The sequence below is a fragment of the Haliaeetus leucocephalus genome, unplaced genomic scaffold (genome assembly GCF_000737465.1).
Source record: "Haliaeetus leucocephalus isolate CR32 unplaced genomic scaffold, Haliaeetus_leucocephalus-4.0 Scaffold150, whole genome shotgun sequence".
In the NCBI taxonomy this organism is placed as follows: domain Eukaryota; kingdom Metazoa; phylum Chordata; class Aves; order Accipitriformes; family Accipitridae; genus Haliaeetus; species Haliaeetus leucocephalus.
Window position 1 is genome coordinate 1697568 of NW_010972586.1, and position 26674 is coordinate 1724241.

The 26674-nt window shown below is 40.1% G+C and overlaps 1 protein-coding gene across 1 annotated transcript in view; it reads right to left on the minus strand.

Moving 5' to 3' along the window:
* Positions 1-19318, minus strand: part of SNX24 (sorting nexin 24) — an 87775-nt gene extending 68457 nt beyond the window's left edge. Inside the window, exons 1-2 of the mRNA XM_010561699.1 lie at positions 19266-19318; positions 16760-16907 (exon numbers count right to left, since the gene is read on the minus strand). Of these exons, the coding sequence (XP_010560001.1) occupies positions 16760-16907; positions 19266-19318 (201 nt within the window). The remainder of the gene's footprint in view (positions 1-16759; positions 16908-19265) is intronic.
* Positions 19319-26674: the final 7356 nt, after the last annotated feature.

Genomic DNA, 26674 nt, shown 5'->3' on the forward strand with positions numbered 1-26674 from the left:
ACTTTTATTCATAAGAACTCAAAATTATCAGGAAGAACATCTTTAGAAAAGAAGTTGCAGACAAATTACATTTTGTCCTTTCCAAGTCTGGTTCTTGTACTCTGTGCTTATACAGAAAACAGGAAATTCTCTTCATCTCAGTTGTCTGATACGCATAAATATCTGGGCTCAAAGCCTTGACACTGATACTGATGATGGCAGCAATTCATAACCAGTTATGAAAAAAACCCAACAACACCCAAGTGAACCTACTTTTAAATGAACCCTGGATCTAGAACTGTTTGCTTTATTTGAAGTGCAAAGGATCTAACCAAAGCACAAGAAACATCTCTCTTCATTCAATGAAGTTAATCTATTTTGAGTCACCCTGAAAACCAAGGATACACTACTTGGTATTAATCATTCCCAAGTTTTGCTGGACATATCTTGGAGTGAGTTCTCTCAGGAAAAGCAAGAAGCCATGCATTTCCACTGCAACAGAATACAAGCTAAGAGGACTGGAAACAGAGACTGTATGACAGGCTGCTGACATATGGATGCATAAAGGACGTGCAGAATTTGAAAGTGAATTATAATAAACACACTTTGCTCTTTCAATCTTTAGATAATATAAAATGACTTTCACATCAGATGATGCTACTACTTAATTTGTTTCAGATTCAGCTTTTATTTTCCTAAAGCAGATCCTAACTGCAACATGCAGTAATCTAAATTATTTCCTCATATTTAGGCATTATTTTAATATTCCTTTATTACCTTACACAAAAACCATCACAGGCATTTCTTTCCATTTTAGAAGAGACAGAAGACTTTTTCTTCCCTGTGAATAATTCACAGAAAGCCTACATCACTGCATCTGACTTCAAAAGAACAGAAACTGACTCTTTATGACAGGGATATATGAACTGGGTAAATGCCCAAGCCATTGCTTAAAGCATGCCTGTAGCAGTATCATCGCTTCTTTCTAGACAGGCACACTAAGCTGAAGCAATGACTTTTCTGTTTTCCTAGTTAAACTCAATGGAGTTAAAGTCAAAGTCAAAAGAAAAACTAATATTTGGATTCATTATGCATTAGAGGCATCTTTCTTTGTTAGTGGATAAGTATAGATTTTAGTCCCATAGGCTATTGTCTTATAAAAGGTTTACAATAAACCAAGAACCTAACATTTTTAAAAGGAATCCTGAAAGACTAAGAGAAACAAGTGCATTTAGTCACAAACACTTACAATGTTTACTAATTTGCAGTAATTTACAGTTCTCTCTCCTCTGTCTTGAATCCCAAAGCATAAGACACTACAAACTGCATCATATAAGCAGATCCTCCCACTGGAAAACACATCTCTTAAGAGGGCTCCTTTGAGCAGGGGTTCATCTTTGCACTGAATACACATCATTCAAAAGGGTTCCACACTGAAGATCTATGACAACTTCTGCAGTGCACTTCCATGTCACTTTTTGCTCCCTCCTCCAGCTTCACTCCTCTTACTCTGCTCCTTGGCAAAATGACTGATTTGTGTTCTGTACAAAATTCAGTGTACAAGCAATAACTTCCAAAATGAATACGACATTTATTACTGTACAATGTAACAAGTCTTTTCACCCTGCCCAGGTGGCTGGACTGTTAGCAACTCTCAGTTATACTACTAACTGTTTGGGCCTGTGAACTGTTTTTATTTTTTTTACTAATTTTTACTTTTTTAAAGTTAAGTTTTAAGTTTTTTACGTTAAATACAAATACACCTGAAAATGAGATTGAGTTTTAAAAAGGTACATCTGTGATTTAAGAAAAAAAAAGCCTATATAGAATCAAAATTTAAAATGTATGTACAGAAAAGCAGTACATAAATTAAAAAAGAATCACAGGTTCATTTAAAACCACAGAAACATTGTTTCAGTCAATAAAGTGATAAAATATTTTTATCTTCTCAGATCCTGGAACCTGTTCCCTTTATCTGGTCTGAACAGACAAGTTTGGGATCTTGTCAACATACTTCAAAAACCATTCTTTGGATATATTTGGAAGAGACATGAGTGTATTTTCTCCCCATAGATGAAGAAGCAAAAGGATTTCTTTTCTTTTTTTTTTTCTTCTGGTTATCTCTTTCACCAAGTTGCTGTTTGAAACTGTAGTTCAGTATGCTGACATTTTATCATATTCCTAATTCACATCAAAACCCTGAAGTCTCCTGGAAAGCCTTATTTCAATCTACCTCAGAAAGGATAGCTTTTCTGAAGAAAAAAATTGCAAGAAGTAATACTGAATAATCACTGAGTAATACAACAATCATTCGCCCTATCCAAATACTCCCTTTTAAAAAACTCATACTATAATCTCCCAATTAGCACTACTCATTTATCATCAACCATCAGAATAAATCTTATGTAGGTCATGTTAAGTAGTACATGCTATGGTAACTATTAGTGTTACCTAACTGAAAGTAATAGTCTCAGTTGCTATCATGTTCGCTACATACCATTAACCTGAGCCACTGTAGAATTTTGCTACATACACATCAACTGAAGAGGTGGAAATATTCACATGTTCAATTTTTTAAGGTTTTGATAAGCATAATAGAAGATAATAATGTATTTGAAATTAAAAGGAGAGCAACTTTTTGTCTCAAAGATCAGTTTTGAAGAAATAAAGGCTACATATAAAGGTGTTGAAATAGGTTAGGCTTAGATGACCAGAACAACCACTACACCTGGGGGAAGAGAGAATCAAGAAAAGCTGTGATTCACTTAAGCAACAATGAGTTCACTGGAGATGCAGAGAACAAACATTAGAAGAAGGAAAAACAAGTAGTCTAATGCTACACTAAAAAATACACTGAAGCTGAAGTTATTTTGTTAATTCAAATAAGATTTGCTGAAAAGATGCTCATAGCTTTTTATTACATGATTACTGAGTTTCTTATTCTATTCCGATCAAAAACATATCATAGTCATTTGAAGACATTGCTCTCATTGTAAGATACCACTTTTTAGACTACTTAATCAAGCAAAATATCAATTTTATAAAATAAAAATACAAGGAAAAGATTGATACTCTTTTTCACCACTTGTTTCTCCACCATTCCCTCTCTCCCATACTGTACAACTCTTAGTAAAGAGATCACAGTTAAGAAAAGGAATAAACAAAGATATTCTTTATTACAATGCACAAATTACCAATATAACTAGAATTTCAATCAATTCACCGAAAAAAGGAAGAAAGACACACACTTGTGCAGATCTTTGGTTCTCGGATCAGAGCGGAATGTGTGCAAAAGTGATCAGCACAAGTTTTCAGATCCTACTCATCAATCAAATTAAGCAAATCTCAGCACGCACAGCAAAATAAGCAATGCTGCTGCCTACTATCTTGCTATTACCTCTTTCTTCTCCCATCTGCTGTTGTACCAGTATTAGAGAAATTAATCACTTCATCCTTACAGGCAGCCTCTGAAGCAAAGACTATGAGCATTCCAAATAGGCTCTTATTCTCTGTATCAGTTTCACCTGACTCCACATGGTTCTGCATGCTTTTCTGAAGCAAACTACCAGACCACTGTGACTTGCCTGAATCAGGTCCTACATCTCAGCTAGGGCACCAGACTGGGGTGGTTTCTCCTGGAAAACAGGGCTTTCTCCACAGACCGCTTAGAGTGAAGATTCTCAATGGTTTCAAAATATTTTCAAATAAGGCTCAAGATCCATATGTGAGCTCCTGAAGGCACAACTGTGGCACAGAATAACACATGTACAGAAATAACACATGTACTGCAATTAGTCTGGAAGAGGAGATCATGGGAAGGATATGAAAATAAACAGCATAGCTAGTTCCATCCAATTATGTGCAACACATCCCTCATTAAGAAATCTCAGTAATGAAAGTATTACAAACAACAAATCTCAGTCTTCATACTTAATTTAAAACTGGATAAACACCCCATTTAAGAAAGGATTAAAATGCTTATATCCTTTCTTCTTTCTTCAACCTTATACAGAAAATATTTCAAATCCTAAGATATAGATTTTAGGGGAGGGCAGGAGGGAAGAGATCTTTCACAACGTTGCCACTACAGAAAAACTGCAAACAGATGGATCTCATATATTGGTTCAAAGTAACCATATTGATTATCAACCAGTTGCACAATAAACTACCCAACTTAGAAAGGCAGGATATTACCAGCCATCTATTTCATTTAATAAATGCATATTTTAGAAGGAAAAACATGCTTGGTATCTTTCCACTAGGCTTGTTAAAATGGCCTTAAAGTTTGGGTTTTTGAGTGAAATGGAAGAAAACATTACTGACGCTTTTACGTGGCCCATCAATCTGCCTCACTAGACTTTCCAGCCCCTTTTATTGTGTTAGGGCATGGAAATACAGCAGCTCCAACCAGAACCACTTTCTTTTCAGCACACTGTTTTTCAGCAAGCTGAAAAGACTCTCTCAAAGTCAGACCCTCCTGAAACTGTATCATTAGACATCCAGTCTCTGACATACACATGCTTTGCAGTTAGCTTATAAAATGTTAACTATTATATATGTTTTGTACAGATACTCCCAACTCAAAGACAATAGAATAATACAATAAATAATGCATACAAATTTTGTCTAGGATTTATTATTTACAAGTGTGCTAGCGTATCCAATTAAAAAAAGTAATTAAAATTACTCACATATTTCCTAAATTCAATGCACAGAGTGACCCCTACTGGCCTGCTAGGCACCCCAGCAAAGATACAAACAGACAAAACCCATCACTTTAAGGAGCGAACCTGAGCTAACTTACATGGACAATCCTCAGATAAAGAGCATGCATACTTTATTCAAGTTACAGAATGACTAATACTAATAAGTAAGTAGAGGCAAAAATACTCCAGTGCATTCTATGGACTTTTAAACATTCATTCTTCTTGTTATTATAAATAACAAAATAACCAAGTGAACAGCTTGTAAAGAACACTTAACATATACCAGTATCTATAGCTGGGAGCCACATTATTATGAAGAGTTTCAATTTTTTCCAAAAATTTCTTAAAAAACACCCAGGAGAAACAAACGTCAGTCTACTAGAGGTTTTAAATGAGAAAAATGCATACTTCCTGTAATTTCCCAATTCAACATGAATAGCAACTACGACAATAAGCCTCCATGAATCACACTGTGCTTGCTACTCTTTTATTTTATACATGAAAAGCAAGGTCCAAAAAGTATCTAATTATTTGTCTAAATACTGTCTGCTTTAATACACAGCTAACTAATAAGCCAGGTAACCAATAATGTGCTCTGTAATACACACGCTTTATCACCTAATACACTATTTTATTAATTTAAACAATTTATGTTGTAGGAGAATCAAGATCTTAACACTAATATGAGTACACTCACAGATTAATAAAACAAGAGTATGGCTGTTTATTTGAAGTACTGAATGTTCTCTTATTTTTTATAAATATATATATTAGACATACACATACATACACTTACGTGTGAAATCAGTACCCAGCTAGGATCAACAACTAGAAAGCAGCAAAGCTTATGCTAAGTGTGAATTCCAAGTGCATTTCTTTGACCACTGGGCTTTTTAATCACACACATATGATTACAACATAAAGTGTGCAGGAGACTGACCAAACAAAGCAAACATTTGCTTCTGACTTCATTTCAGCCAGGATTAATTACAAGAATCTAGTAAGAGAAAGCAGTGCAAATTCCCACTCCTGAAGGAAACCTTTGCTTAGAAAGCTGAAGCAACAGAAGTCCACTCCTCTCTCTGCTTCACAATCCCTGCAAATTAAAAGGAATATTCTGTAGCGACTGCAAGTTTCCACTGCGTCTAAACCAAGTCAGTCCAGTGTTGCTCAACATATGCTCATACACAGAGCTTACAAAAAACATCCCTTGTCCCAGCTGCTCAGAAGTAGCTGGAAGTCGGAGGCAGAACCTGGACCCTGGAGATTATCCATGGTCACTGGCTGGCTGGCCTACGCCCTGCCTCTTACTTCTGACCACTAGTCGAAGCTGTTGAAGCGAACAATTACAGCCAGAAGTTATTTTTAAAATGCATTCAACCACTTCTAACTTAGCACACCAAATCCCTAGAGCCTTCAACAGGAGCTCAACATTTTATAGAGATTTTATTTTTGGGAGCCATATTTAAATATTTACAATGTTACACAAAGGAGAATAAAAGAAAAAAAGTGACATGCTATAAAACATTTAAGAAGCCTGTAACTTGGCTTCCCCCCCCCAAAAAAAACTGTACAGTGAACTTTGCTATTGTTTTCACTGAAATACTGAGTACTACAACATCCACTGTAAAAGTATAAACTTAGACATTATTACGTCAAAAAAAATACAACAAAAGAACACTGAGGTTAAAAGTCAAGCATTCCAAAGTCAGGGAATTAATGAAATAATGCTGTCCATGTAAAATTTAATCAAGCCCTTTGGGCTTAATACCTCAAGAGATAATTAAAAACTTGTTTCTCAAGATCTTGGAGCTATTCAGTGAGCAAGTGTTCTAGCATCGTTGTGATCAGTCTTGCTCATGTTTGATCCCAGACCTTCTAAGTGCCATCTAAACACAAAACTGAGCCAAACACCAAGCTGAGTGGTGCAGCTGATTCACTGGAGGGATGGGATGCCATCCAGAGGGACCTTGACAGGCTTGAGAGGTGTGCCTATGTGAACTTCATGAAGTTCAACAAGGCCAAGCACAAGGTCCTGCACCTGGGTCAGGGCAACCCCCTGTATCAATACAGGCGGGGGGATGAAGGGATTGAGAGCGGCCCTGCAGAGAAGGACTTGGGGATACTGGTGGATGAAAAGCTGGACATGAGCCAGCAATGTGCGCTCGCAACCCAGAAAGCCAACCGTATCCTGGGCTGCATCAAAAGAAGGGTGGCCAGCAGGTTGAGGGATTCTCCCCTCTGCTCTGCTCTCATGAGACCCCACTTGGGAGTAATGAATCCTGCTCTGGGGACCTCAGTAGAAGAAAGACATGGACCTGCTGGAGCAGGTCCAGAGGAGGGCCACAAAAATTATGAGAGGGCTGGAGCACCTCTCCTATGAAGACAGGCTGAGAGAGTTGGAGTTTTTCAGCCTGGACAAGAGAAGGCTCCAGGGAGACATTATTGTGGCCTTTCGATACATAAAGGAGGCCTATAAGAAACCTGGGGAGAGACTTTTTAATAGAGCCTGTAGTGACAGGAGAAGTGGCAATGGTTTTAAACTAAAAGATGGGAGATTTAGATTGGAGCTAAGGAAGAATTTTTTTATGATGAGGGTGGTGAGACCCTGGAACAGGCTGCCCAGGAAACTGGTAGATGTCCCGTCCCTGGAAGTGCTAAAGCTGAGGTTGGATCTAATCAGCAACCTGATCTAGTGAAAGATTTCTCTGCCCATGACAGGGGTTGGACTAGATGATTTTTATAGGTCCCTTTCAACCCAAACCATTCTGTGTTTCTATGAAAGGGGACTTTTTACACTTCCAGGCTGTCTACACCAAGAGAAGGGCCCTAAGTCTGTCAGAAACCCAGATTCCCTCTCTGTGGTAGTAGAAAGTAACACAATGCCAAAGGTATTGCCAAGTCAGCTTCAGTACCAGACATCCTACTACATCACTAGGCTGCTCTGATCAAACTACAGCTTTTTATTTGTATTAGTTTCAAAGCCCTGATCTCTGTACTGCAGTGCAATGCCACAGTGTGACACAGCATGGGTGTAAGAGCATATTTGGCTGACTTGGGGATTACGACACTCGACTCCTTCTCAGAGTATGATCTCATGACACCTTGTCTCTTTTGCCCCCTGCTAGTGGCTGGGCAGTCTGTGCACGTACTGAGCTCTCAGGTTAAAACCACCCATGAGGACATTAGTCAGTAATCAAAGTTAAATCTTCTGCCTCCAGTGCTTGGGTGATCCAGCACTGAGGCCTCCAAAAGGCTGACAGTCAGTGTATGTCAGCCATCAGATAGGTTACCTGGCTACTAACTTGCCATTGCTGGGGAATGATAGATTAGTCCCCACTGCTCTTCTGCAAGTCTGCTCATGATTTGTAAATGGAATCATGTTTTACTATCTACAAACTAGAAATTAAGAACTGTTGTAATGCAGGAGGTAAACATGTGTTTGTAACTGGGGACTGTGTAAACGTTGACTCATGTTGCCTACTTATCACACTGCCCACCATAATCTCACCCTGCTACCTTAAGAATTATAGAAATTGTCTGCCTCAGTCATGAGGAATAAAAAATTTTCACTATAATAGTATTCCTTGTTAGTGACCATGATTCTTGCATACTAGGATTTTTAAATCAGTTAGCATCAAACATCCTGCTAATGCCAAGGACAGCAGTGAAATACAAGGGGTTTATATTTAGTGTTTAGCACAGAGGCACATCACCAAACTGCTGTACACCCTGTGTTTTGTACAAAGTCTTCTGTTTTAAGGTATTACTCTCGCACAAGCTGCAGAAGATTCTTTGATCATTTCCTTGGTGTTAAGGGCAAAAAGCTACATCTAAACACCAGCAATAAATGAATGACATACATCAAGAATTAAGTGAAGCTAATGTACCTGTAGATGTCTCTGGCTAAGAAGAGCAAGAGAGGACCAGAGTAGCATATGGCAGAGCACTATTGTATTGCCTTGCTCTGTCTGCAACTTTTGGCAAAACATACAGTCTGTGACAATGGAGCACATCAGTGCCCGACAGAAAGCACATGGCAACAAGCACACAAGAACTTTACTGAGTCATCACGTAATGCCTCCTGCACCAGGGCAGAGACAAGGTCTGCGTTACCAGTGAACATGCAAGAAACATCAGGAAAAGGAGATGACAGTGATCTTTGAGCACCAAAGCTCACTGACAAGCAGCAGTTCATCCCACAAAGTTAAAAATATGTGCTTGACTAATTCATTAACCAAATACAAGATTAGGTGATACCTACAGCAAGTTCCGCAGATAAAGGTATATAACTTGGCAACAATGGTTGCCCTACAAATCCCCCTGAAATACTCTTTTAAAAATACAATTCTTTGATCAGGTCCTGAAAATATTAGGGAGTAAGTGGCACAAACCGCTTGGTCATTGTTCTGTTATCTCTGTCATTAGCAAACCTGAAGAGCCTTCTAACTTTTCAAACTTGAGCAGTCTACCTTCATGCCTCCTCAGATGAGACAGGACTGAGGTGGAACATGTCTGTGCTCTTCAGCTGTTAACTCTGGGAATGGCGCCTGCATGGCTTTCCTCTCCTTACAAAAATGTGCCTGTCTCCTTTTTTTAACAGACAGATGAGGACAAAGGGCTGGACTGGGGTTACAGACCCAGAGCTCTGATCAGGATTCCTGTCACTCCTGTGCCTGTGCTGCTTTCTGCCTCATAGCTAAGCCACCAATCTAGCCACCTCTTAATAAGCTACCCATATAGCAGTTTAAACATTTAGAAAGATTTTGTTTTATGGCAGATATTACACTCAGGAAGAGGTGTCCTGAGTAAGAGTGGCACTGAATTTTTTCAGCTTCTTGACTAGTTTATACAGGGAGACGTTGTCCCTAATGTTCTTTCTGCACCTCCCTTCATTGCTACATGCATATACAGTTATGGAAACAGATACTAGTGGTCCAATTCTGAAGTACTAAAGATACATACTGAACACAAATGCTTTACTGAATAATATTAGCAGTGTTTTGAAAAAAACAAAAAAAACCTCGTGTAACAAGTCTGCTTCAAGCACTGCTGTCATCTCAAAATTTAAAGCTGGGAGCAGAAAACAATGATTACCTCCCAGGAAGACCTTGCAAAAGGCTGTCTTGAGCAAACTAACAAACGATGTTTCTTCTCCTGCATGCAGAGACAGAGATGAAGAAGCTCACAATTGTTTCAGCAACTGTTCCACTATGAGATGCTCCTACAGTTCCCAGGAGAAAAGAACAGAGCTACTTTGGGTGAACTCTCAAGAGTTTTAGAAAGCCACAAAATTGTAAGTAATAAGAGGTTAGGGAATGGATATAGGTAAAATTTTTGAAATAATGCAAAGGACAATTGCTGAGTGTCAAGGGAGGCTCACAAAAAGAAGCTGGAGGAAGGCTTGCTGGGAGATGGCCAGCTGGGCTTCAGAACACCCACAGAATTTTCTTACATCTGTTTTCTGCATATTACCTCCCAGTACTGAAAGACCTCAGGTCTATTCTGGCTCTGTATTTCTGGGAGGTATCTGGCCCACCTTGCTGCCTCCAGGCAGGACCAACTACACTTCTTACTCTTGACAAACATCTAAGCCTCATACAGAGTTTCCATACCCTATTCTTGAAGGGTGTTCTGGTGCTGCAGTATCTTTACTATTCAGCACCATTTCATAATTAGTCTTTCCTACTTCTGGTGGGTAAGACAGGAAATTGCACAGCATAGGACCACAGCATCTCCAATCCACAGACTGATTGCCTCCTTTCCTTTTTCAACAGCCTTTTATGTTACTGAGGATTGTTATGAAGTTCCTGCTCAGTGTTTTCTTTTTGATCTAAAAAGCACCCGGTGTATTGCATTCCTCACACTGATCAGAGATCCAGAAAGCTGTGTAACACATCATATCTCCTACACTGCCTTCTCCTGTACACTCACATGTTTTTTAGAGTGCAGTAGCTAAAACTGGACACGGTACTCCATGCTTAGCATACACTCCTCATCATTGACCTCTTTTTTACATTCATCTTTCGAGACCCCAACAGGCATTTGACTTTTCTGCAACAGCATGACATCAGTGACATGGCCATCTTGCAATGCATGATAAGACCCTGATCCTTTCACGAATATCTGTTACCTAACCTGCTGGATCTTACTCTGTGCTACTGATTATTTTTTATAAATACAGCACTTGACATCAGTTCCTATTGAATTAGCACCCCATGTTCCTTTCTTAAATAAACTTTCCAATTCACCAAAATTATTTTTAATTCCACTCTTGTTCTCCAGCACGTTCACAGTCACTTCCACCTTGGTGTTGATGGCAAATTTAAATCAGGACACTCTTACTCCATCATCCAGGTCATTAGAACATCAACTCATACAGGACCACAAACAGACCCCTCTGCAATACAGCCCAATAAATCCTTCCATTGTTGACATATGCATGTGCTTCTGTGTACCTGCACCCACATACATACAAACATGCGTGCGTATGCACGTCTGTGTTCTGCCCCTATCTGAACATAAGGAGATTACACTGACCACAGTACTTTGTTGGTTTTGATGTATGCTTAGTGGCAACTGATTTAGATTGCCTTCAGTACAAACAAAACTTGTGTTAACAGCATGCTCACTTGATTCAACTAACTTGTACTTTCCACAACCAACCACATTTTTTAACTAGGAAATAAGCAGAGCTGCTTTACTGATGCACAAAGAACATATACATAAGCTAGCACGTTGCAAAAATCTACATTGTTTTATAAGTCGTCCTACAAAAAACTCCACCAAGAAATAAAAGTAAAACATACTTTCAAAAGTTGGTCTATGTCACACTTAAGAAGAAACTTTCCTTCTTTCTTTTTATGTGCAATACTGAACAGTGAGTTCTGATCCTAACCCAGAATTTATCTGAGGAACTGTGTAACACAACAGTGTTTTCCTGAATATATTTAGAACACAAAAGGAAAAAACGCAGGCTCATTTTAAAATTTTGCTTAGCTATGCAAAACTGCTAAGCAAATGTGGAAGCTACAGTGGGAAAGAAAGTGGCAGACTTGCACAGACTTGCTAGCGGGGTGCCCAGAGTTACACCGCTGTCAGAAATTCCCCAGGTAAAACTAAAAAGAAATAGTTTGTGCTCAAGCATTTTTATAAATTCCTCAGAGATATCATAAATATTAATAAGAACTTATTTTAAAAGTCAGTTAAATATTAAGGCATGCACATGTATGTTACACTAATGCACTACAATTGAATAAAAATCTGCTTTTCCCACAGGATTCACTAATTTTTTTTTTTTTTTTGGCTCTCCAGAGAAATCCTTGTTAACCCAAACTAACATGTTCAAAATAACAAGACTCAATGATCTGGCAGATTTTAAGAACAGATTACTGACATGGTTTTGAATGGTTCTTAGATGAAATCACTAACATTAACACCTTCACATTAATCGATTAGTGTCAGCAGAATTCTGGAGAGCTATGCTGCAGGCTCCAACACCAAAGTAGTAATCAATTAAGGAAGTCAGCTGAAAAAAATGATGCAAAGATCAGAGCTGTCAATGGCAAAATAATCTCATCTCAGTGGTGTCAAAGGAAGAGTAAAAAAATGCCACATACTTCACAATGCAAGAAAACTATTCCAAACAAAGATTCAGTAATCCAGTAATTGTCAAATAACTATTGCAATTAAAATCTATGAAGAAATTCTTCAGGAATCTATATTCTAGACCATATTTATGTAATTTCATATTAGATACATTTCAGTATAAATTACACAAATTTGGGTTTTTTTTTACAGTATTAGAGAACATACTTGCTAAAAAATCCAGTGATTTTACTTAGAGAATGCTAAACCCCAAACAATTAATACAGAGTTAAACACAAAGAAAAAAATATATACAGTTTAGTCCCTGGAAATTAATTAACATTTTTACACATCTTACACACTTTTCTTTTTGAATAGGGAGAAACAAAGCCACTGATTTTTGGCTATATGTTCCATCTGTAAACAACTCTTAAGCACAAATAACACTGCTTTGTTGAGTTGCTAAGTTCTTGAACCTGCTGAGTTAGCAAGGATGTCCACAGCAGGGTGTTGAGAAGGGGAGCGTTAAAATTCCACTCAAAATAGGGTTCTCATTTCTCCATACTCTTTGTTTGGCTATCGCCATCATGAGGGCCTCTACCATGCTACATACCATAGAAAGCTACCTGACACAATCTGTAGTGCATTCTTTACCTTCTACAAGCAAACCATCAGAATCTATTAAAATTACTTTACGCCGATAGCACTAGAGACATGACAAATCACAGGCCAAGAGTCAGATACCAAAGAATGTGTCTCAGGGCGTTGGGGCCAGGCCCATTTGCAAGCAAATGGTATTGTGTGAAGCTGGCATGCTCAGTGCATGACAAACTGATGCAATTTCAGTACTGTCGGAGAAGCTGGGTGAGATTTCTCTGATGCTGGCTACGGTTAGTGTACAGAATTGTGCAGAGTTCCCAGATTTGAATCACTTGGGGCCTGAGAGGGCTTCACTTGACAAGCCACAAATAATTACACTACACTCTTTCTATTGTACTCTATTACTTTGCCTCTTATCTCTAGGCTTTGAGCACTCATGAACAAGCAAGGTCGCTTCTATTTTGACCATGATGCAACAAAACATTGTTCTTTTGTGATATGATAAATAAAACACAGCCCTGCAGACTAAACATTTTTATCAGGTCCATTTTCCACTTTTATAAGCAACAACTTTGGGAGCTTGTTAGAAGAGTAGAGGTTGGAAATAACCATGCAGGCAAGTTCATGAGCTTTTCACTTAGGAGTGTGATACAGCTATCTCGTTACTGTAAAAACTCATTTGAGAAATGGGGCATTAAGTTCTTAGCCTGTAACAGATAACAGTTATATCTGTGATTACTTTAAGCAGGTTTTACCCCCTTTCAAATCAGCAATTTTTGACAATTTAGTTGGTGAGTAGCAAAAAATAGTTTTGAATGTGCAGCGTGTTGCCAGTTCTTTCCCAAACACCAAATACACTTAAAAACTAAAGTAACTGCATTTTCTGTTCACAAAATGTATTATTTAAACACCTATGCAGTTAGGAAAGTTTTGCATTTGTGGTATTATCCTGGCCACTGAATTTGAAAAGAGTAATGACATTCATAACATTCACACTTCAAAAAAAAAACACAAACAAAACAAAGGCAAAAGAAAAAGCAGTGGCTTTCGTGGTTTACAGAACTAACTTCTGGTCATATTTTCTTAGTTTACAGAACAATTCCCTCTTTCTCCCATGGTCTAGGCAAAAATGAGGCTTTTAATTTAGAATTCCATATTACACATCAGATGGTACTAGTTTTTTTCAGCCTCAAACCTATGTTTAGAGGTCTTCCAAAGCTGCAATTAGACACAAACCATCTAGTAGTAAAGGAAAAATTCAAATACGAACACTAAATGCATGTAGAGAAAAAATGATTCTACTTTGTACCTTAAAACTGTTTCTGATTCCCATTAACGTATTCTCCTTATGTTTATTTTCCAGATAAATATATAGTAGTAAGCAGGCACCAAAAGGTAAAGAGAGAATGTTAAAGGACTTCTTAACTGCAAGTGCTGAACTTACAGCATAGTCTCCTACTTCATCTCTAATTCAGGCCAACATAAGGATGGTCTTATTTGAGAGGAGACAATTACTATCCTCAATAACACTCCTAACAAGTTCTTACCAAGCTGTTTTAAAACTCATCTAAAAATATTGTTTCCCTCTTCCCAACTGGCACTAGGAATTTATCGCAAAACCTGGAAGTCTGAAATCATAACATTTCTGCCAAGGGAAGGTAAAACCAAAACTGCCAAAGGAACAAATTTTGATATAGAGGAGAGATATGGAAAGAAAAAAAAAGCATACTCAGCCGTACTTCAGAATCTACTTGAGCTTTGTAAACTCTGTGTCAAACAGGAACTTTTAAAACATGAAATAGTGCAAAGATTGTGGTCCTACCAATCACACATCCACATCCACATTCTGAGCACTCAGCAAAAGGAAAGGCCTCTGACATTTTCTATTCAGTACCAAAAATAGATGTTTTCAGTATTCACTGACTTTTTATGCTCCCTCACCGCAACATAAAAATTGAAGCTAGGTCTTTGGCTTTTAGAGTGAGAATGGATCTTTAATTAAAACCTAGCTTTTGAATGTTCTCTAACTTGCTTTTAAGAATGGAGTGTTTCGGAGTTTCATGTAGCATATGTCATTGTGGGACATAATTTTTCTTAGAATTCGGAAGAAATCAGAAAAACAATAGGCTAATATATTTTCTGATTCTTTACTGGCATAGGACTCAACTCCAAATTTGGGTGTTTCTTTTTTTCCTGAATATTAATTTCTTCACATCTTTCGAGCAAAATAAATATTTTTATAACATTCCCTGACATTACTATAAATCTATTAGTCCATTAATTTATGGTTAAACTGAAGACACATTTCTCATGTTTCCACATCTCAAAAGAACAAGAAAGTTAGATTGTAATTACCATCACAGCTTGACTGCAAGGAAGATGCATGACCAGGGAGTCCTATTCCTGGAAAGGGCTTGATTACTAAGTAAAGAGCATGGAAGGGAATCTACATGCAATGAAACAGAGTCCTGTGCAAGACCAAAAGTAAAGGCAGTTAGCCGAAGTACATATGGTCACTTTTCATAAAAGCAGTTCATTGTAATCAATACAAACTTGCTGCTGAACAATTGATTGTTTCACCACATCATCAAGATTCTTTGTTTGTCCTTATGTAAAAGATGATAGTAGAAGCTTTAGATTTCATTATTTTCCAATTTGGAGATACTGCAGCACATGAGTACCTTCTGCCATGGTATAAAAAGGGAATCCATTTTTAAAAAGTGAATCAATTACACGAGACACAAGGAATATAAAAAATAAAATAATGAAGATTGGCAATTCTTATCTCACAGTTTTCAAGGTAGACTAGCGGGAGAAAAGATTTTCACAGAAGTTTTATACCATTTTCACTATATTAAAGAATTAAAGTCAAACAAGAGTAATACCATTTTGGATAGACATTACTTTTCACAGCATCTCATCAGGCAAACAACTATCACGAATTGTAGGCAATCCCTTTCAAGACCGATTTTTGAAACTTTGTGTACCATGTACACAATTCAACAACTGTCACCTAGAGGCCCTGGTCTTAACTAGGACCCACAAACACTGTGACATACAAATAAATAATATACAAAATGGAAGATGCAGTGGAGGTTTGGCTGTCATTTCTTATAAATTACTTAGTCTAGCTACACTGGTGGCAGCTTCAACATCCAAAGGCATCTTCTTGGATTTCCTATTTATACATTTTTAGAACTGAAGGTTGTTTTGAACAGGAGGTGGAGCTCTCACTACACCAGCAGAGGAGCAATGAGCGGAAACATTTTCTTTAGAACTTGTAGAGATAGTGCTCCTTTCTCATGGTATGCTCTTTCTGTCCCGTCTTACTTCAATGCCTAAAAGTATCCAAGCATTACTGTTGTGTCCAAATATTTATTTTAAAAAAACCCAACAACCACACAATGTTCATTGGTTTATGAAATGTGAAATGTTTATAACATGATATATAGGTTGAAATAATAAAAAAAAAAAAAAAAAAAAAAAGGCTGCTCCCAGAAAGAGACTACCTGTGTTCTAGCCCCAATATCTTTATCATCAGGACATCTATGAATAAATAGTTTGTCAACATACTACACACACTTCTCCTTTCATTTCCCATTAAAAATACAATGCCACTTTCAAAGGTAATGATGACACTTAATGCTTCATCACCAAAATCCCCTTCCAGAATTCTCTACAAAATGCTATTTTAGCCTTCCCCAAGCCACAGAAAGTTCAGACTTCTAGAAAACTGAAAATGAAAAGCTGATAAAAGTGCTCATGTAACTCTTGTAAACAGGAGAAATAATGGTTGCTTACAATGACAGCAATCAAAATGCAGTAGCTGGAAAGCCTCCATTAGCACACTTCCATGGTGCATACCTATGTAAGTACTTCCACTGTACCCAGATGTAGCACTGAAATTCTACCACCAAGCGCCGTGCCATGCAAGCCCGTCTTCTCAATGTTCTCCTCACTGCCAGGGTGCCAGAAAGACCTTTCTCCACCTTGGCAGAGCTAGCTACGGACAGACTAAACTTTGTCCTCAGTGGCCTATTGAGTAAGAAACACAATTAGGTCACTAAGCTGCAGTACAAAGTCCCATCAAATTTCTTTCCTATTTCTTGTGAATTCAAAGATAATCATTACAAGAACCACTAAGATTTACATATATTCAGCCACCATAGAAGCAATCCTTTAAATTCCTCCATATAAAAAATTCACAAAGGAACTTAAGAGAGACAGCTAAGGCTAAGAATGCATTCATGTAAATTAGCAGCACAGACAACATTCTTCACGAAGACTGCAAAAATTAAAATCTGTAAGTGGGTGGATATCTGGTGGTATTTTCCAATGGATAATTTTGAATTGTAATGGTCTGAAGAATTGTCATTTAAATTTTTCAGTTATTCTAAAAATAAATACCTAATATTAAAAAGACAGCTTTCTAAAGCTGCTCCTGCAGTACTAACTTAGTTAATTTAATAACCTAGTCACTGCTGTAGATGAAAAACATACCTTCAACTTCTTCAGGCCTCACCAGCCACCTAACATAAAAATGGTATCATATACTGAAATTCCAAGATATCTTCATAAATGCCATGACAATGATGACTAATTATCAATCAAACCTGGAATGAATTACATCAGGAATTAAAATGTGCATTACAGTACGAGGTATGTGCATTACTGTCAATGTATTTATTACATCTTCCCTCATGTTGCATTTTAAAGCCTGGCGTATTCTCACTCCTGGGAAGTAAAGAATGCACGTATGCTTAACACCATCTCTGTTGACAAGATTTTACAAGTATCACAACTTGATGCTATACAGACAGAAAACACCAGCAGGAGCAGTTAAGCATGAATCCTCTGATGAAATAACTCCATTGGTAGCATTATAGTATTAACAAAGTTTTGCCACTATGTATTGGGTTTGTGTGGTGGGGTTTTGGTAGCGGGGGAGGGGCTGCAGGGGCAGCTCCTGTGAGAAGCTGCTAGAAGCTTCCCTGGCTCCAAGTCGGACCTGCCTCGGGCCAAGGCTGAGCCCATCAGCCACAGTGGCAGTGCCTCTGGGAGAACAGATTTAAGAAGGGGAACGTGCAGTGAGTAGGGAGAGTGGGATGTGAGAGAAGCCCCTCTCCAGATACCGAGGTCACTGAGGAAGGCGGGGGAAGAGGTGCGCCGGAGGAGGGGATGCCCCTGCAGCCCGTGGTGAGACGTCAGGCTGTCCCCTCGCCAGCCCATGGAGGGGAGCGGGGGATCAGATGCTCACCTGCAGCCAGAGCAGGCGAATGCCCCCAAAGGTGGCGTGACTCCATGGCAAAGCCCGTGCTGGAGCAGTCTGTGCCTGAAGGACTGCAGCCCATGGAAAGGAGTCATGTTGGAGCCGTTCGTAAAGGACTGCAGCCCGTGGGAAGGACTCACATTGGAGGAGTTCATGAAGGACTGTCTCCTGTGGGAGGGACCCCACACTGGAGCAGGGGAAGAGTGAGGAGTCCTCCCCCTGAGGAGGAAGGAGCAGCAGAGACAATGTGTGATGAACTGACTCCAAACCCCATTCCCTGTCCCCCTGTGCTGCTGGGGAGAGGAGGTACAGAAAACTGGGAGTGGAGTTGAGCAAGGAAGGCAGGAGAGGTGGGGGGAAGGTGTTTCAAGATTTGGGGTTTACTTCTTATTATCCTTGGTTTGATTTGATTTGTAGTAAATTAAATTCATTTTGTTTCTTCCCCAAGTTGAGTCTGTCTTTTGCCCATGACCATAAGTGGTGAGTGTTCCCTCCCTGTCCTTGTCTCGACCCACGAACATTTCTTTATATTTTCTGCTCCTCATCCCACCAGGGCCAGGGTGGGGAAGAGTGAGCGAGTGGCCTCATGGTGCTTTGTTGCTGGCTGGGCTTAAACCACGACACACTACCACCTCTCAAAGATTCAATACAATTAAAATATAACTTTATTGTGATGCATGTTTGAATGCTCTGCTACCCCCTATCTTTCTGAAAACGTAACTTCCTCATCAAAACCATAAATCCGCAGATCTTGGGAGAGAATTGGGTAATGCATGTTTTGCAGTTACGGTTTACTGACAGAATGTGTCAACTTTTGGTCTTTCAGATGGTAAACTATACAGGCAATCACACTGCTGCTTCTTTATCCTACTGCTGATCCACCCTCAGGAATACAGCATAAGTGATTCCTTGCTCAGAGAAATCTTACATGGCCCTTTCCACTAGGATTTCATGACGCTGAATCAAGGGGGCTTTGAGCAATTGCACAACAATCAGAGATCACTGGAGCTATATGTCTCTGTCTAATCTGTCTACACCCCAAAGCAAATTAAACACACAAAAAAGGAAACAGCTTTAACTGATTGCTATGTATACATTCAGTCAGTTTTTCACTTTGGTTTTACCTTTTTCCAGTTTCTGCCTTAGCTGCCTTCATGTGCACTGCAAAATTCTCCATGTCTTACTTTATACTCTTCAAGTTCCTGTTGCGTACAAAGGGGTATCTTTAGCCTAAATTATCAGATCTATTTCTTCCACTAATACATGCTCCTTCACTGGAAATGAAAAAACAATGGTCGAAGTAGCACTTTTCTGACATTACAGAATCATTGGCATCTGTCAAATTATCTTTATCCTCTTTGTCTTCCCAAGTAGGAGAGAAAAGTAGCTGTATAGACCTACTCTGACTCCCTTGTAGAATAACCAGGACATTTAAAAATTCTCTATGAAGACACTAAGACAATAAAAAAGTCTAATTTATCTAACAGATTTAATATTTCTGTTTAATTTCCTTGAACTTGGAGTAACTGGTCTGTCACTGATTTCAACAGGACTTGTGACACAAGGTAACACATGGTGGGCTTGTACAAGACAGATGGGTAAGCAAGAAGTCTTCATACTGGCAGATTTCATATCCAAGGCACACAGAGCCTGTTCAGATGTTTTAAAACTACCAAGTTCACACAGTCCAGAGACTCAGTGAAAGGGTTAGAATAGTAATTCAAAGTGTTTTTTACATAAACTCATTCACATAATTACTCCCTTCATGCTTTACAACTACAATACTTATAAATATTCCCACTTTATCTTTCACATTTATCATTTGCTATTGTGGCTTACTCTCAGGCTTCACATGGAAAAACATCTAACCTTTTTCACTCTATGCACATTTACTTTAACAGTAAAAAATGCCGAAATACATAAGCTATACCAGACTTTAAGTCCTTCTAGCTTTGTACTTCCACAAACAAGAGTAAAACCTATTAAACTGCTTCTTCTACAGAGGTAAAGTCTATGGGCTTTCACAAAATCCACAGTACTTCAGGATCTTACATGTCATATCTTACTTCCACAACATTTGCAACTCCAGGAGAAATTTGGGGAGTAGTATTGCAAGCGTTAATTAAAAACGTAGTAAGCACATGTGTCAGTCAAGTATGCCCTCTGCTCTACAACACATTTAAATGTATGTCACCTTGACCTGCAATATACCACTGTAAAATTTTTTTGGTCAATATAAATCAAATGTACACTAATTTATTCAGTAAGTTTCCTAGCATCTGAATCAACATCAGAAATCTAACTAGTATTTATTATTCTGTTATTGACAAAAGGAGCATATTTAAATGATAACAAGAACACATGGGTGTCATTTCGAAGTTGAATTGTTCCCTAAGGACATCCTTAGTAAGCGTCTACATTTAAAGGTCATTCACTGCCAAATTATGAACAACTGTTGCATTTATTAGCACAGGCTCAATAGTTTCGAAGCTCATGTCATCAATTTAAACTGACAATGAAATCTAATTGTCCACAAGGAAAACAGACATTTTCCTTATTCTGTGTTTCATCACTTTATGTATACCTCAAACCAGAACTGGAAGTGCAAGTTTACTCTGTATTTTTTTTGCAGGGGCTGGTGCTAGTGGAAAAAAGGCTTTCAAGGTTTTATATCAGAGGAAGAGTGCTTTAGTAAAGCTGAGCTCCTGAAACAAGGACTGAGAGTGCTTCCCATTTACTTTGTTGACAGAGCCCTATCTCAAGTGTTGCATTATAGACTTTTCCCTCATTTTTCTTTCTAATCTTTTATTTCCCTACACCGATCTTTCACTGGTCTAGACCCCACCCTTTCTATTTCTTAATTTCTCTGTAGTTTTCCCTTTGAAGCTAGGGAGAAGTTTCCAGTTTCTGTGGCAAGTCACTTCCACCGTCTTCCCAGAATTGCATACTGCTTCTACAGCTAGCTTGTGGCTGATGGGTCTCTGTCCATTCCGCTTCCCAATGCTGCCTAGCCATACTAAGGAGAAAAAGAAAATCATCTGAAACAACAGGTTTGAGGGAAAGCAAGCTGAAAATCAACGAGCAAGTTGGTAATGAGCTTCCTTAAAGGAAAGGACAAACACTGCCTTTGTGACTTTCCTTTCCAGGCAGTGAGAATACATAGTGGCAGGCTGAATCCAAGAAGAACTGTATTCTGTTCTGCTAAAGAAGGGAACCAGAAACGTGGAGATATCAGGAAAGAGTGTTTTTTGGTAGCCATGGAGACCCACCATAGAGAGGAAGCGGTCCCCTTCCAGTCTCTCATTTCATGCAGGAGGTCACCACTACCACTGTTTCTAGCAAAGAAACTAGGACGACCATCACCACACTTCTCAAAAAACCCCCTTCTTCAGCACTGTTTCTCTCCAATGGCCCCTGACAGTCACAGTGCAGAAGATACTCTCTGTAACACTCTGGCAGGTTACTGGGCTGGTGGGCAGCCAGCATGTGAACAATCTTCTACCTGCCCCAAGCTCCATCATCCTCTTCTGCAACTAATCAAATAATCTCTGATAGTTCCTTGTTTCAGCTACTCAAAACATTTTAATTCTAAGCAAGTTAGCACTTATGGGAAAGAGAACAGTAAAAGATCAACTGTGTAAAGCAGTACTCCTGTGTTGTGGCTTAACCCCAGCCAACAACTAAGCACCACGCAGCTGCTCTCTCACTTCCCCCACCACCCGGTGGGATGGGGGAGAGAATCAGGAAAAAAAAAAAGCTAAAACTCATGGGTTGAGGTAAGAACAGTTTAATATAAGAGAAAGGAAGAAAATAATAAAGGTAATAATAACAATAATAAAATGACAATAATAATAACAAAATAATTGGACTATACAAAACAAGTGATGCACACCAGAATTGCTCACCACTTGCTGACCAATGCCCAGTTAGTTCCTGAGCAGTGATCGCCCCAGGCAAACTCCCCCCAGTTTATATACTAGACAGGATGTCACATGGTATGGAATACCCCTTTGGCCAGTCTGGGTCAGCTGCCCTGGCTGTGTCCCCTCCCAACTTCTTGTGCCCCTTCAGCCTTCCTGCTGGCTGGGCATAAGAAGCTGAAAAATCCTTGACTTCATCTGAAGACTACATAGCAACAACTAAAAACATTATTCTCATACTAAATCCAAAACAAAACACTATACAAGCTACTAGAAAGAAAATTAACTCTATCCCAACTGAAACCAGGACACTGTGATCCTGATCACTGTGACCAGTTACAGAATGGTTTGGGTTGGAAAAGGACCTTTAAGGTTCATCTAGTCCAAGCCTCCCTGCAATGAGCAGGGACATCTTCAACCAGATCAGGTTGCTCAGAGCCCTGTCCAACCTGACCTTGAATGTTTCCAGGGACGGGACATCTACCAGTTTCCTGGGCAGCCTGTTCCAGGGTCTCACCACCCTCATCATAAAAAAATTCTTCCTTAGCTCCAATCTAAATCTCCCATCTTTTAGTTTAAAACCATTGCCACTTCTCCTGTCACTACAGGCTCTATTAAAAAGTCTCTCCCCAGGTTTCTTATAGGCCTCCTTTATGTATCGAAAGGCCACAATAATGTCTCCCTGGAGCCTTCTCTTGTCCAGGCTGAAAAACTCCAACTCTCTCAGCCTGTCTTCATAGGAGAGGTGCTCCAGCCCTCTCATAATTTTTGTGGCCCTCCTCTGGACCTGCTCCAGCAGGTCCATGTCTTTCTTCTACTGAGGTCCCCAGAGCAGGATTCATTACTCCCAAGTGGGGTCTCATGAGAGCAGAGCAGAGGGGAGAATCCCTCAACCTGCTGGCCACCCTTCTTTTGATGCAGCCCAGGATACGGTTGGCTTTCTGGGTTGCGAGCGCACATTGCTGGCTCATGTCCAGCTTTTCATCCACCAGTATCCCCAAGTCCTTCTCTGCAGGGCCGCTCTCAATCCCTTCATCCCCCCGCCTGTATTGATACAGGGGGTTGCCCTGACCCAGGTGCAGGACCTTGTGCTTGGCCTTGTTGAACTTCATGAAGTTCACATAGGCACCCCTCTCAAGCCTGTCAAGGTCCCTCTGGATGGCATCCCATCCCTCCAGTGAATCAGCTGCACCACTCAGCTTGGTGTCATCTGCATACTTGCTGAGGGTGCACTTGATCCCACTGTCTGTGTCACTGACAAAGATGTTAAACAGTACTTGTCCCAATATGGACCTCTGAGGGACACTACTCATCACTGATCTCCATCTGGATGTTGAGCTGTTTACCACTACCCTCTGGATGTGACCATCCAACCAGTACCTCATCCACTGAACAGTCCATCCATCAAATCAATATCTCTCCAATTTAGAGAGAAGGATGTTGTGGGGGACCGCATCAAATGCCTTAGAGAAGTCCAGACAGATGACATCTGTGGCTCTTCCATTGTCCCCTGATGTAGTCACTCCATCACAGAAGGTCACTAGGTTGGTCAGGCAAGACTTGCCTTTGGTGAAGCCATGCTGCCTGTCTTGAATTACCTCCCTGTCCTCTGTGTGCCTTAGCACAGCTTCCAGGAGGATCTGTTCCATGATATTCCCAGGCACAGAGGGGAGGCTGACAGGTCAGTAGTTTCCATGGTCCTCCTTTCTACCCTTTTTAAAAATGCGTGCGATGTTTCCCTTTTTCCAGTCTCTGGGGACTTCACCTGACTGTCACAACTTTTCAAATATCATGGAGAGTGGCTTGGCAACTGCATCTGCCAATTCCCTCAGAACTCTGGGATGCATCTTGTTGGGTCCCATAGACTTATGTATGTTCAGGTTCCTCAGGTGGTCTCAAACCTGATCTTCTCTTACAGGGGGAGGGACTTTTCTCCCCTAGTCCCCATCTTGAAGTCCATCCACTCAAGAGGTGTGGGAAGAGAGGTTGCCAGTGAAGACTGAGGCAAAGAAATTTTTAAGTACCTCAGCCTTCTCCTCATCCATTGTTACCAGTTTGCCAGTCATGTTCATCAGGCAGGTACACTTTCTCTGACCTTTATCAGCATACTGTTTTAAATGTTAATACTATATGTAAGCCTCATGATGCAAAATACCTGAAATTGAATTATCTATATAATTTCATAGAAGAAAACTATACTTCACTGAGACACACTGCACTATTCCAGGATTGTACCCACCCCCTTTGGTTTGAAGGTTACATTTCGAAGAGATTCAATACTTCACAGTGTCACTTCCTCCGCTTATCTCAACTTTTCTAATTCATCAGATTCAGGTAGCACAGAACTGGTGAAACATCTACTTAATCACAAAGTCTCCAAGACCCTGCAACCCCCATATTTTATAGTGGTATCTACCAAAACCACAGCTTCTGACTGTTAACCCTCACATAATGGGGTTCAAAAGAATGACAGCTGATGTGGTCTGGACACGGAAATATTCACAAGCTCCAACCGTCCATGTAAAATCACCTTTTTGTTCAATGCAAAATAATTCCTGTGTTACTGTTTCTTCTTAGGTAAATATCTCTGCCTACACAGTATCTTCCTAGCTAGTACAGAGCAATGGTAAGCTCTCATTAACCTCAGTTTTGCTGGAGGGAGGGCTTATAGTGTACTCATTTGCACTGACCATGAATTTTTATGCTTGGAACAATACTTATGCAAATTATTTGGCAATGTAACAAATTGACAATTACATTAGAAGAAGCCTTGCTCATGCATAGTCCATAAACTCTTTAAAACATAAAGGAAATACACCATGTTATCAGAACAGACTTCCATACCGTCTCCCACAAGCATGCCTAACCCAGAGGAACTTTAGCTATGGTTTCTAGCAGTTTCGTGGTCAGGGAAATCCCTGAAGTGATGCATCTGACAGCATAGAGCATGATACCTTTTGTACGGAATGTCGTATAGAACCCCCCTCATCTGATTGAAGAGGCAAAGTAGTCACGCAGGAACAACTACCATACTCTACTGAGGTACAGCAAGTTTCAGATACATGCGTTTGACTCATCACCAGTGACCAGAGAGGAACAGTGCTGTAATAACCAACAGGGTTGTAATAATCGAAAATTTTCACTTTCAAGATCATTTTCTTGAAAGACTTCTAGAAAGACGCAGTTTCATTTCTGGTTTCTTTGAAACTTATATAGCTTAACATTTATAAAATTTTAAAAAACAAATCCTCTAGATAGCAGGATTCACTGACAGAATTACCATTAAAGAAATAAAAAACACACTAAAAGCAAATACTAAAAATATATATTGCCATGAAAAATCCTATTAGTGTGATATGCACACCTTAGAAATCACTCTGCTACCTAACTAGCCTGCTCAACTGGGACATGCTGGGATCAGTATGTGCTATTGTAACCACACTCAATCGGAATGTTTTAAAGCCAGTTTCATTCCCCAAAACCACAAAGACATCTTGCAGGGGGCCACTTGCATTTAAGTTCAACTGAGGGGCAGAAACATTAATGCAGTTACACTCCCACAGTAGCACATCTAAAGTGGTTCACAAAGCTTCCAAATGCTTGCCAGTACTGAGGACCAAAGAATATACAGCATTAGCATCAGCACTTGCCTCATGCAACTATGCCTACAAGAATCAATGTTCTGGCCGTTCTACAGGATTAGATTTTTTTCCTGGTATTTCTTAACAGCTCAGAACTACTGAACATTCAGATTTAATAAAAGAAGCTAGCTTTGAATATCCACCTTCAGTCAAATGCCTTGGGCTTTAATCCAGAGCATCCCCTGTCTCCACCCAGCAACATGTGGAAAAGTGTTACAGCTCAACAGCTCCACTGGATGAGAAAACCACTGAGGTCAAAAAAGACCTCTGACAATTGTGTAGACTATCTCGTCTGCTCGAGCAGGGTCAGTTAGAGCAGGCTGCCCAGGACCATGTCCAGTCAGGTTTCGAGAACCTCCAAAGATGGAGGCTTTGCTGTCCTCTGGGCAACCCGTGCCAGTGCTTGACTACCTTCACGGTGACAAAAGAGTTCCGTCTTATGTTTAAATGGTATTCCTTGTATTTTGATGCGTGCCCATTGCCGCTTGTCCTGTCAAGCGGGCACCACCGCGAAGAGCCTGGCTCCCTCTTTCTCACTCGCTCCATTCAGATTATTGTACATAGTGATGAGATGCCCCTGAGCCTTCTCTTCTCCAGGCTAAACAGCCTCAGCTCTCTCAGCCCTTCCTCACGGAAGAGCTGCTCCGCTCCTTTCGTCATGCTTGGCCCTGCACTGGACTTGCTCCAACCTCTACGCGGGGGAGCCCAGACCTGGACCCAGCGCCCAAACGTGCCTCTCTCAGCAGGGCCGAGCGGCAAGGAAGCACTACCTCTCCCCACCCGCTGGCCACGCTGCATTAGCCGCTGTCGCAACCGCCACCGCTCCACGACACGAAGCTCGCGTGGGGCAGGAGACGCCCGGCGGGCCGAAGCAGACCACCCCTCCTGCGCAGAGGGGGGCAGGGCAGGGCAGGGCAGAGCAGGGTCGGGCGGCCCCGCCCCGCGGGCCCCTCAGGCCGGCACCTGCACGGC